Source organism: Osmerus mordax, chromosome 9 (genome assembly GCF_038355195.1).
Source record: "Osmerus mordax isolate fOsmMor3 chromosome 9, fOsmMor3.pri, whole genome shotgun sequence".
NCBI lineage: Eukaryota > Metazoa > Chordata > Actinopteri > Osmeriformes > Osmeridae > Osmerus > Osmerus mordax.
Window position 1 is genome coordinate 1828710 of NC_090058.1, and position 10377 is coordinate 1839086.

The 10377-nt window shown below is 43.8% G+C and overlaps 3 protein-coding genes across 4 annotated transcripts; 1 reads left to right on the top strand and 2 right to left on the bottom strand.

Moving 5' to 3' along the window:
* Window positions 1–43: 43 nt before the first annotated feature.
* mlh3 (mutL homolog 3 (E. coli)) lies at window positions 44–5389 on the bottom strand. Of its 2 annotated transcripts, XM_067243312.1 has the most exons (12): window positions 2761–5389; window positions 2457–2558; window positions 2287–2366; window positions 2091–2195; window positions 1916–2000; window positions 1732–1806; window positions 1404–1512; window positions 1115–1271; window positions 737–760; window positions 580–658; window positions 331–479; window positions 44–228 (listed from the first exon to the last, which is right to left on the bottom strand). In XM_067243312.1, the coding sequence occupies exons 1-12, from the start codon at window positions 5387–5389 to the stop codon at window positions 160–162; spliced, it is 3663 nt and encodes a 1220-aa protein (XP_067099413.1). In that variant the 3' UTR covers window positions 44–159. The 2 variants fall into 2 exon arrangements, with proteins under 2 accessions (XP_067099413.1, XP_067099414.1); XM_067243313.1 differs by lacking the exon at window positions 2457–2558 and having other exon boundaries at window positions 48–228.
* A 600-nt stretch (window positions 5390–5989) lies between these two features.
* Window positions 5990–6876, bottom strand: acyp1 (acylphosphatase 1, erythrocyte (common) type). The gene is made up of 3 exons (XM_067243591.1): window positions 6845–6876; window positions 6638–6736; window positions 5990–6371 (listed from the first exon to the last, which is right to left on the bottom strand). The coding sequence occupies exons 2-3, from the start codon at window positions 6719–6721 to the stop codon at window positions 6153–6155; spliced, it is 303 nt and encodes a 100-aa protein (XP_067099692.1). The 5' UTR covers window positions 6722–6736; window positions 6845–6876; the 3' UTR covers window positions 5990–6152.
* A 433-nt stretch (window positions 6877–7309) lies between these two features.
* Window positions 7310–9829, top strand: zc2hc1c (zinc finger, C2HC-type containing 1C). The gene is made up of 2 exons (XM_067243223.1): window positions 7310–8953; window positions 9605–9829. The coding sequence occupies exons 1-2, from the start codon at window positions 7310–7312 to the stop codon at window positions 9827–9829; spliced, it is 1869 nt and encodes a 622-aa protein (XP_067099324.1).
* Window positions 9830–10377: the final 548 nt, after the last annotated feature.

Genomic DNA, 10377 nt, shown 5'->3' on the forward strand with positions numbered 1-10377 from the left:
CTGTCATTTCTGTGGCTATTTAGAATTGTATTTTTGAGATGAGGGTGTTTACATATTGATCAACACAAAGTGTTTAAAAGCCTTTTTTCTTCATTTATTGAAGGAGCTATAATAAATAATAATTAATTTATGGTTGTTGGACTGGTTAGATGGGCACAGCTAACTTGTTCCATATAGTTTCCAGGATTTATACATTCTTCTCAGTTTCCAGAGATTAGGTTTGGGTTCCTGTTTGGAGAAAAACATGAACTCAGCATATTACAATGTCTAATGACCAATGATTTTGTATGATGAAACAAGAGACGGTTTTTTTCAATTTTGCTGAGGTACCTGTTGGTCACTCAAGTGGAGGATATCCACCAGTGGGACGATGGACGGGCGGCCGTGGGCACATTGGAAGGGGAGCTTGCACGATGACAGGCAGGCCACAAGGCTGCAACACTCATTCTTGTTGAGGCTGTCGTTGAATTTGATCGCACCTGTTCGGGAATGAACATTATTGAACAAATGGTGACAGTCTAATGCGACACAGAAGAACCGAATTAACACTGAATTAACAAACAGAGAACAGGCCTTTACCGTGACATGCGAGAGAGGCAAGAACCTTCAAGACTGTGAGAGGCAGCGATCCTCTCACTCTACCGGTTAAGCGCAGCAACTGAGAAAATGGAAATCTGTCAAGGTAAGCAGTTTTCAATAGAAAACGTAAAGAATTGACAACACGTGCCTCGCTCACCTCAATCTGCTCTTGAAGATACTCCTGAAGGCCAATTAGAAGCAGAAGGAAGTCGATTATTGCTTTGTTAAGGATTTTAACCCTTGTGTTATCTTCGGGTCATTCTGACGCATCAGTCATTGTGACCCACTGTCGTATTGCGACAACTTTACCTCATACAAAAACAAAGTGAAGCATTTTCTTTTAACCGTTGGGCTGTCTCAGACCCCCAACATTGCAAAGGTTAAAAGAAAATTATTTGTATTTGTTTTTGTATTGGGTAAAATTAGGTAAACACAACGATGGTTCGTTATGAACCTTTGGGTCATGTGACCCGAAGGCAGCACAAGGGTTAAGTAACATCTTGGATTATTCAGGACTAGTCAGTGTGTTTCTCACCTCTACTATTGACTTGATGATGGATGGTCTCCCGCGACGGACTTCATTGTTCTCTTTCTCCGTGAAACACATAGGAACTTTACTGACCAACGCACGCAGACCTCCCAGAGGAAACTGCATCTCCAGGCCCAGGCTCCTCAGGTGTGGCTCACAGGACCTGCAGGCACCACACACAAACCTTCATGAGAAATCGTGTTCTCTAAAATGACTAAAATGACTAAATGTTCTCTAATACTGAGTAGGTCTGATCAGGTCTGATTGGTCTGCGGTCGGCTAGCAGAGCACTGACCTGAGCAGCCTCACTTCCTCCTCTGTCACTGTGACCTCCAGGGGTGGAGCTATGGTGGAGGAGGCCAGCTGCCTCTCCCCCAAGGCCTCAGGGTCATCCTCGTAGGAATCTACACAATCACACATCAACACTGATCTTGAGAGTTTAGGTGGTAGTCTTATGGGTATATGTGAAGCCCTCTGGGACACTGCTTAGAGAAAGGGCTGTACAAATATATTTGATTTGATTGACACAGTGAAGCAGACTTGAACTTAAGGCCGGTCACCGTGGGTACTGTGTGGTAGTCAGTTGTGTATTCAGTCTCTTCTGATCATGCTCATGGCCTTACCTTCAATAAGGTTCTCCAGACGAACCCTCTCGTGTGCAGCATGCTGGTCCACAAGCACCAGTAGGTTCCCCGAGACTGAAAATTTAGATCACTCTAAAAATAACATCCTCACCACCAGTTCATTATTAATTTTTTAGTTCCTTTCAGAAAGGAGCAGGGAGATGGATGGAAAACACCACAGTACCGTCATCTTTGCTGCCGTTCTCATACTCCGGACCTCTTGTGTCGATGAGACACGCTAGGAACTTCTTGTCCACTTGATCGATGACCTTTGAGAAAATGAAACCGTGACGATGGATTCAAACAGGATGTCTGGATTCAGGGAAAGAGCCTTTGTAATCTAATCACATTATAATTACCTTCATTGAGTGTATCATGTCTTTGGAAAAGCGATATGGGAAGAGGACATTGTGGATCTTCACAACCAGACCTTCTGCTTGTCCAACTGAGACATTCACACCAACCTGGGAAAACAAGTCATACTATTACATCCTTCTTAAAAAAAGGACAGTTGAAAATGTGTTTAATTCTGTGATTGAAAGGAAAGCAGAATACCATAGGGGGTCTTTCAAACACAGGGTTAGTCCACTCTGAGTACAAGGAGGACAGTGAGTTTGAGGTCAGAGCTTCAATCCCTGTACGATAAGAAAGACCATGGATTACACACTCATATTCCCACAGCATGGGATCTGTTTCCTGTCGCAGTCTGATCTAATCTAAGGTACCTTTGTGGTTGGGCCCTGAACTAAGCACTTTCCCTGCTCTGGATTTGGGAAGGAAGGGCAACATTACATCCATTTGAAATGGATAACACCTGTACTCGAACCCTAGAGGCAGGAAAGAAAGCCAGGTGAAGTTTACGTCCCCATGCGCAAATATTACTCACATGGGACAGTCCCCCTCATATACACTACCATCCAATACCATACACAGTGAGCAAAAGTATCACAATATTATAATAATAATTTCAAGGTTGTACAAATTAGCGTTTGTCAGAGGGAAGAACAACACTAAGTATGAAAGCGTTACCTTTGTTGGAGACGACACTGATCGCCATGTTGGTGATGTCTGACGTGCAGGTCGCCTGTGTCTCTTCCCCAGACGGCTCTCCGTACCTGCTCAGCCCCGTCACTGTGTTCACATACACCAGCTTCCCTGTTGAATCGTCGTAGTGATGCAACCAATCACTTGATGCTGCGACTTCCTTCTTAGCCGATGATGGACTTGAACTGCTTTCCGGGATGCCGTCAGGATTCAAGCAAGCTTGTTCTCCACTGTTGACAGTGTCACAGTTGTTGTTGACATTTTCAACAGTGGTGTTTGCTAGAGCGTCTTTGGGAACGGTGTCTACATTTGAAAGAGCTTCTGAAAGATGTGTCAATGAGACACCTCTGACCTCTGTCCTGGGTTTGTTTTTGAGATTCGAGAGCTTGGCTGCTAAAGATGTCCCACCACTTTTATACTGAGCTGAGAGAGGCTTTAGTTTGGTGAACATGGAGAGCGTTAATGGACTTCTATGGTCATTCTCACCATCCAGCTGTGACTCCATGACAGCACTTAGCTTTACTTCCTGTTTATCTGCCTCATGCTTGTCAGGAACACCAGGTTTCTGTGAGGCTATGGCATCAGCTGCTGAGAGATTGCTCTTAGTGTCCACCGGGAGAGATTTAAATTCAGAATGCTTCCCATATATTCTTCTGAACTTGTCCAAAGAGCCAGCTTCTTTAGATAAAGTCAGCTTCTGACCTGAGATGACCCTGGGTATTTTTAAGGGGATAGTTGGGTGTTCCCTATATTCTCTCTGGCTAACTGTACCATTCCCCAAATCCTCTATAGGTGAGAGATGTCGTTTTGTTGCTAGGTTTTCTTGACATCTCATGACTAGGCCTGGTCTGAGCTGATCGACGGTGCATTTCTGAGAGCCATTTCCATGAAGCAATGAATTCAGCAGATGGGTCTTTGCATTGCTGACCCTAGTTTGGTCTTGTAACCTTATCTTCTGTTGTTTCGGTGGTATTTGTTTGGAGCAGCTTTGTTCCTGCATAGCCGTGGACAGTACTCCATTAATGCTTTTAGAGACTGAAAGATGACTTTGAATCTCAGCACTTTTCTCTTTGATTGTTGTCAGGTGTTCAACGTCTGACCTATCGTGAACTATCGAAGCCCCAGTGTTGTGTGATTTATCGCCCACATTCTGCAGCGTGTTGAGCTGCATCTCTTTTATATCTCCGGGAGGCACAGATTCAGATATGTCTGTTACTGCTGTTATACGACTGTGTGTGACTGATGGTGTCGTTTCTATGTCTGTGTCCAGACATTCGACATAATGGTCACAGTTCTCCCTGCAGTCACCTCGCTTATCACCCTGAACTGGATCTTCGACACATGCATGACTATGGATGTCAAAGTCTTTCTTCATGCTACGATGGACAGCCTCTGATGCAAGAGTCCCTTCGATGTTACATTCCAGTGAAACACCCTGCGTTACAGCTTCACGTGCCCTGGTATTATCGCCTCTTTCTACGCCAGCATCTCCAGTGTGTCCACTGAATAAGTTCTGGCCAGCATATTCTATGTCACCAGGGGAAAGTTCAACCACCAGTTTCTCTCTTGTCATGAAGGTTTTCACTGCCTCTTCCACACAGAACATAACACCATCCCAGTCTTTGAACTCAATGTGGGTTTTAGCAGGCTCGAGGCAGATGTCATACTCAGAGTAATGGCATTTGATATTCATCACATACATTCCATGTGCCTCCGCTCCTCGTTTCTGCTTTGGACTCGTAAAGGAAGATGAAGCATCTGTGCTGGTGTTTTTCTGATATGAACTGCTCACTTTGCGGAGGAGAAAATTCAGCATCTTGTGGATCCGGGTTTTGAGAAGTAGCCTGTCATTCACATACAGGAACTGTAAGCTGTTGTTGTAGTGGCCCTCTCTTCCAATGTAGCCGGTTACTTCAAACTGTTCGTGAGAGTGGCCGATTGGCCCTAGTCTCTGTGCCTTTCCTAAACCATGGATCTGAACAAACCTGAAGTAAGTGTTTTGGGCTTTAGACAGCTGCACCACCATGGCCCCTGTGCAGTCATTCTTCAGTGTAAAAGAGACAGAGGGATGCATGAGAGACACAGCCTCCACTCTCTGCCTCATCCGCTCACTTTCCAGAACTGCATCCATCCTCTTTCTCCTGACTGGCATTTTGTGGAAAAAGTTACATATTGTGACAGTTGTCCCTGCAGACGGTCTCGTAGTCTTAGCTTCGAAAACGTCTAAGCCCTTGCCATCCTTGAAGACCTTCACATGAGTCTTCACAGATAACTTGGTCCTGGATGATATTTCCACAAGCATTGCCAAGGAGACGATGCTAGCAACGGCTTCCCCTCTAAAACCATAAAATCTAAGGTTGTCCAAGTCCTCTAGAGTGGTGCATTTACTAGTGAAGTATCGATTCCCTACCTTCTCCATATCCTCAATGCCCATCCCACATCCGTTGTCAATAACCTGCACTTTGAACGCCTCCATGTCAACTCGAACACCCAGGCATGTAGCCCCAGCATCGATACTGTTGAGAATGAGTTCTTCAACACATTGCTGCAAGGAACATATAGCAACACCAGACCTAAGCTTGCACTGAACATCTTTTGATAAACACCTTATCATGTCCTTAAACTCAGATATAGGGCATGTCCGCCAATTCAATTGGATAGATTTACCAAGCTGACTTTACGTAGGCAGCAAGCTGCAAGCTGTAGAGTCTCCAGTCAAAACAGTTTCCAGTCAGTCAGTGTCGGCTCCGTTGGTTACTGTTGTTTCTGTTAGCTATAGCTAGCTAGCGCTGGGAGCATAACTAGCCAGCAAGCTTCTTCATATATAAATAGACGCGTTTCCAACCTAAAAAACTAGTTTGAAGCAACCAAAATGAAATCACGTTAATTTAGCACCCAAAACTAGCTCGGAAACAAGCACTTCTTTCCAGTGCTGCTGTAGCCAATAGCTACAGTTTCCTCTCGCCAAAACAGTCGTTCCCTCGATTGGTTGTCATGTGGAGCTCCGGCGGGCGGGGTTTTACGGCTTCAGTGCTTGCTCCACACAACACCCACTCGGGCGATCTTTGTTAATAAAACGAATATCATCTTTGCCCAAACTGACAACACTGCCCTCTTCAGTTGTCTGAGCATCTGAAAGACTGATTACGTGATGAATCCAAAATAAGAACATATTTCCACAAATTTGAGTTATCATTTTAGCTTTAATGTACGTTATCACATACGTTAAATAAATAGTTAAATAAATGCATAGTTTAAAAAAACAATCCTTAGTATTCTAGCAGTATTATATTTAATATCTACAAATACATTTCAAGAATTCTCTCATTTCTCAAAAGCACATCACACAGGAATTTTTGTTAGCCTGTTACCTGCATTTAAGGGCGAACTATTTTAAACGTTGTGTGATCCAAGCACTCAATTTTCTTTTCATTCTTAAACTCTGCTTTGATAATTTGTGACTTGGGACTCCCGGTGGATTTGAGCCATTCCTTCATCTCTTTAACTTTGCTGCTTGGTCCTTGAAGCTGGCCTTGCACAGTTCCCGCTTCTGTGTTCTGTACCCAGCCGACCAGACCTAGTTTTTTCCCCTCTGCCTGAAAATCGAATTGAAACGTAAATAAGACATTCTATTGTTGGGCTGCAGTATGTACTGTAAACCATAATTAACTTCAAATAATTCAAATCTGACATAGAGACTGGTTTTATGGACACTGCCTTAAACTACATTTCACAATAAAAAATGTTCCTCTGTCACTGCATTAAGAAATCCTAAACCGTCAAGCTATAAGGTAAAATATTTTTGTGATTGTCTTTTGGAAAGCCATAAGATTTACTGTTACATTTAGGTTTTCAGATTTACCTGTGTATATTTGCGAAAGAATACGCCTTGTACTCTACCAAATACTTCATAATCCACAGATAGAAGGTCAGCTCCATCAGACATCACGAACGTCTAGGACTAAAAGAAGACATGCCAGATGTGCTTGCTGTTACAAGAATCACTGTATAACACTGTAATTCCTATATATATATAAATCCTTTTGAATAATATTGATTTATTTCTTACCTCAACTAGCTAGCTGACTAAAGCACAAAAACACAGCCTGTTTATGAACCATTCATTCGTATGCGCTTGTCGTAATATCCGGGCTCTGGTACTTCCGGTCAAGTTATAAGCCTATTAGAAACCGTTTTGTTCGAACGAGTTATTCGTTTCTAAGCAACGTATACCAACAAACAGGTGTGTGACTTCTAATAAAACGTTTGTTTGCTAGCGCAACCTCATTCTGCCGTAACGTTAGATAGCTATACCTTCAAATTGCTATCCGTGAGATGCTGAATAAGAAGCTTGAGGAAAAATATGCCAATCCAAGAGGGAAAGCTGGTAAGTTGATGAATGGTTAGTCTGCAATTATTTACATAGTTTCCAGTTCAACTGGCAAAATCTATTCGTTTGAACTGACTTAGTCAAGCAAGTTTTATTTAGCCTACAGTACTAGCCTAAACTTCGAGGCTAAAGCTGTTTGGGAATATGATTGGGCTTTTGACTTGGGTGAAGAGAACTCCACATCCTCACTTTACAACCCCTTTTCCCCTTAAAAAAGAAATTATATTGGAAAAACTCCCAGCTGTGTTGAAGAAGGACTCAGGTGGGCTATATCATCAAAGTCAAACTGGATTCCAAGAAAAAACATTTAACAGAAGACATAGAGAGATAATTGATATTAATGAATGGCAGCAAAAAAACAAAGAAACATTTAATCAAAACAATTATTGTCCTCCAAGGCAATACAGCTCTAGATGGATAAATAGCAACTTTGACCCTGAGCCAGACAGTATGCTTGTAAGGAAAGTGGATGGAGTGGACAGAGGTTTTCCACTAAAACCGGTTTACCACAAACGGTCGGTCAGTGCCAAGGACGAGGTACAAAGATTGCCTGTTCCCAGTGTTCCATCCCTATCGGGAGGTCTCCGAGAATACAGCGGAAGATCTGGAAAAACTGAGAACAGGAAACCTCAAGAGATTTCTTACCCATCATTTGAGGATTATAATAATGGCAAAGATTATACTGGATCCCAACAATTAAAAGGAGAGAGGCTGCCGGACGAGCAACGAAGACTTGCAAAGGAAATTCATAAGAAGGAGCTGATGATACAGAACAAGCTATGGATGACTGGAGAGAAACTAAAGATCCAGAGGGAGAGGGTTGCTTCAGGTGATGACAAACACAGGAGGGAGGAGAGATATACAAGGAGACCAGCAGAAGAAATAAACGAATGGGTTCAAAATAAGGTGTCAGATGAGCAGAGGAGAAGGGATGTAGAGCGAGGAGGCCAAGCGAGGATGAAAAAGGAGAAGTCTTTAAGGAGAGAGAAAACCCTGGAGGATACGGAGTGGCCGAGGGAGAAAAGGGAGGAGATGAACAAGGACAGACGAGTCCAGAAAACCCCTGTGGAGGACTGGGAAAGATGGGAAATAAGGGACAAAGAGACGAATACAAGGCCAGAGTGGAATACAGACAGGAGGAGGAGGGAGAGGGGTGTGTATCAGGAGAGGGAGATACACGGAGAGTGGGAGAGGCACAGGAGTGACAGGCTGAGAGAGCGAGAGTGGCACGAGGTGGAGAGAGACATGAACCACAAGGAGATAAGGTTAGAGAGAGAAAAGAAGCTGCTTTGGCACAGGTGGGAAAAGGAACAAGCGAGAGCTGAAGAGGAGAGAAGGAAGTTGGCTGAGGAGGACCTCGACTGGCAGAGGGAAAACCAGTGGGAGAGATCCAGAGAGAGGTATGTGGGGAGGGATGGTAAGAGAAGGGAAAAGGACTTGGCTCCTCGCAGAAAGATCCAGGAGAATGGGCACCAGAAACCTGCCCATAGAGGAACAGGGAGCAGCAGATCTCCAGAGTCGTCCTCCACATCAGTCTCAAATCCTCAGTCAAACAGGCCACGGCGAGATGCTCTTCGCCTGGAACAGACTTGTGGTGATATTCCCCTGCTCATCGCTTGCAAGATTTGCCAGAGAAATTTTCTTGCAGAGAGACTGGAGAAGCACCACCAGGTCTGTGAAAAGATGCAGAAGTCCAACCGCCAAGTCTACGACTCTTTCAAGCACAGAGCCAAAGGGACCGAATTGGAGGAATTTATGAAAACCAACACGAGAAGCAAGACTCCAGAGGTAACTATTTACTCATTGGGTGTGTTTGCCCTCTGTGACATGCTTGCGTGTAAAAAGGGCTATACAAATAAATTTGATTTGATTTGCCTTCGGCAAGGGAACAACCTCATATATATTTATTGGGTGTGCTTGCCTTCGGCAACTGTAATAACAGTTGTAATGACAACCCCATTTTATGTAGTGAGGAATCTGAAGCGATACGAAAACATTAGACTTTTCAATAGGCTGTTACACGTTGCGCCTTTTGAGCGCATGTGCAGGACTACAGTGGCGGTTTTTGAAGTGAATCGATAACTAGCAAGCTAGCACTCCATCGTCATGTCAAATGTACATGTTCGAATCAATGAACAATGCATCAATTCTGAAAGCTTTGAGTTTGATTATTGGGTATGCTTGACTTCGGAACAAGCAGCAAAAAATATAAACTTTTTAATCAATGTAATATTCATAAATAATAAGTATGCATACTTATTTAAATTACCCAAATATGAATTTAAGTTAAAAAACGCACCAATCTGCAACCGACGCAAACACCCCCCACACCCTCTCTAGTTTATATTGTTCTTGTGTTGGTGAGACATGGTGAATCTAATTAATATCTTCCTGTTTGTAATGTTTTGTGGTTGACATGACTTGTACTTTACATCTCAGCTGAAGAAGAACAACTGGAGGGTGAAGCATGCACAGTTGTTGCGTAACATGCAACACGCGCATGGTGGCTCGACACAGCCGGCACCATCTATCCAAGATCCGGACTACGTCACCTGTCCTCACTGTGAGCGGCGGTTCGCTCCGGGACCAGCAGAGCGACATGTCCCCAAATGTCAGAACATCAAGAGTCGCCCCCCACCACCTCCCCGGCGCCCCCCACGCTAACCCCCAGCGCCTCCCACCCTAGTCCACCCTACCTGAAGTTTGGCTTACCTGTTTTTCAACAACAAAAAAGAGAGATTTCACTACATGCCATTAAATTACAACTGTAAAAATGTTCCTTGCATTAAAGAAATAGGAGTTACTTACCTGGCTCCTGGTGAACATGTTTGATAACTTGGTTAGAGGCCTCTTCTACTCTCTGCAGATACCTAACTTCAGGAAATACACTAAGGTGTAATTGTTGATTTCTGGTCCAGATTCTTTATATACATTGAATATATATTTTTTGGTTCTGTAATATTTACACCGATTACACAGTCATCATACAGTTTCACAGGGCTATCACACGTTTTCTTACCCAGCAGGTCTGGTTTCTTGGACTGAGTTTTAGCCCGATCCTGCCCCTGACCATAACCCAGTGGGGGAGGAGGCTCTAACCCTAAATTCCCACACTTGCCTCTCCCACTCTGGCCTAACCCTAAAGGTCCCACCCCCCTATCGTTCTATTCCCCCCTCCCTCTTCCTTCTGTTGTTTATGATTCTGTATTGTC

What these genes read in the sequence shown, in the direction of transcription:
- mlh3 (XM_067243312.1), bottom strand. Translation starts at nt 5,389, where the DNA reads ATGATAAGGTGTTTATCAAAAGATGTTCAGTGCAAGCTTAGGTCTGGT. An exon ending in GAACGGCAGCAAAGATGACG is followed by an intron (nt 1,807 to 1,915) that starts GTACTGTGGTGT and finishes CTAAATTTTCAG; the next exon opens with TCTCGGGGAACCTACTGGTG. An exon ending in GAGGAAGTGAGGCTGCTCAG is followed by an intron (nt 1,272 to 1,403) that starts GTCAGTGCTCTG and finishes TGGTGCCTGCAG; the next exon opens with GTCCTGTGAGCCACACCTGA.
- acyp1 (XM_067243591.1), bottom strand. Translation starts at nt 6,721, where the DNA reads ATGTCTGATGGAGCTGACCTTCTATCTGTGGATTATGAAGTATTTGGT. An exon ending in TCTTTCGCAAATATACACAG is followed by an intron (nt 6,372 to 6,637) that starts GTAAATCTGAAA and finishes TTCGATTTTCAG; the next exon opens with GCAGAGGGGAAAAAACTAGG.
- zc2hc1c (XM_067243223.1), top strand. Translation starts at nt 7,310, where the DNA reads ATGATTGGGCTTTTGACTTGGGTGAAGAGAACTCCACATCCTCACTTT. An exon ending in CGAGAAGCAAGACTCCAGAG is followed by an intron (nt 8,954 to 9,604) that starts GTAACTATTTAC and finishes TTTACATCTCAG; the next exon opens with CTGAAGAAGAACAACTGGAG.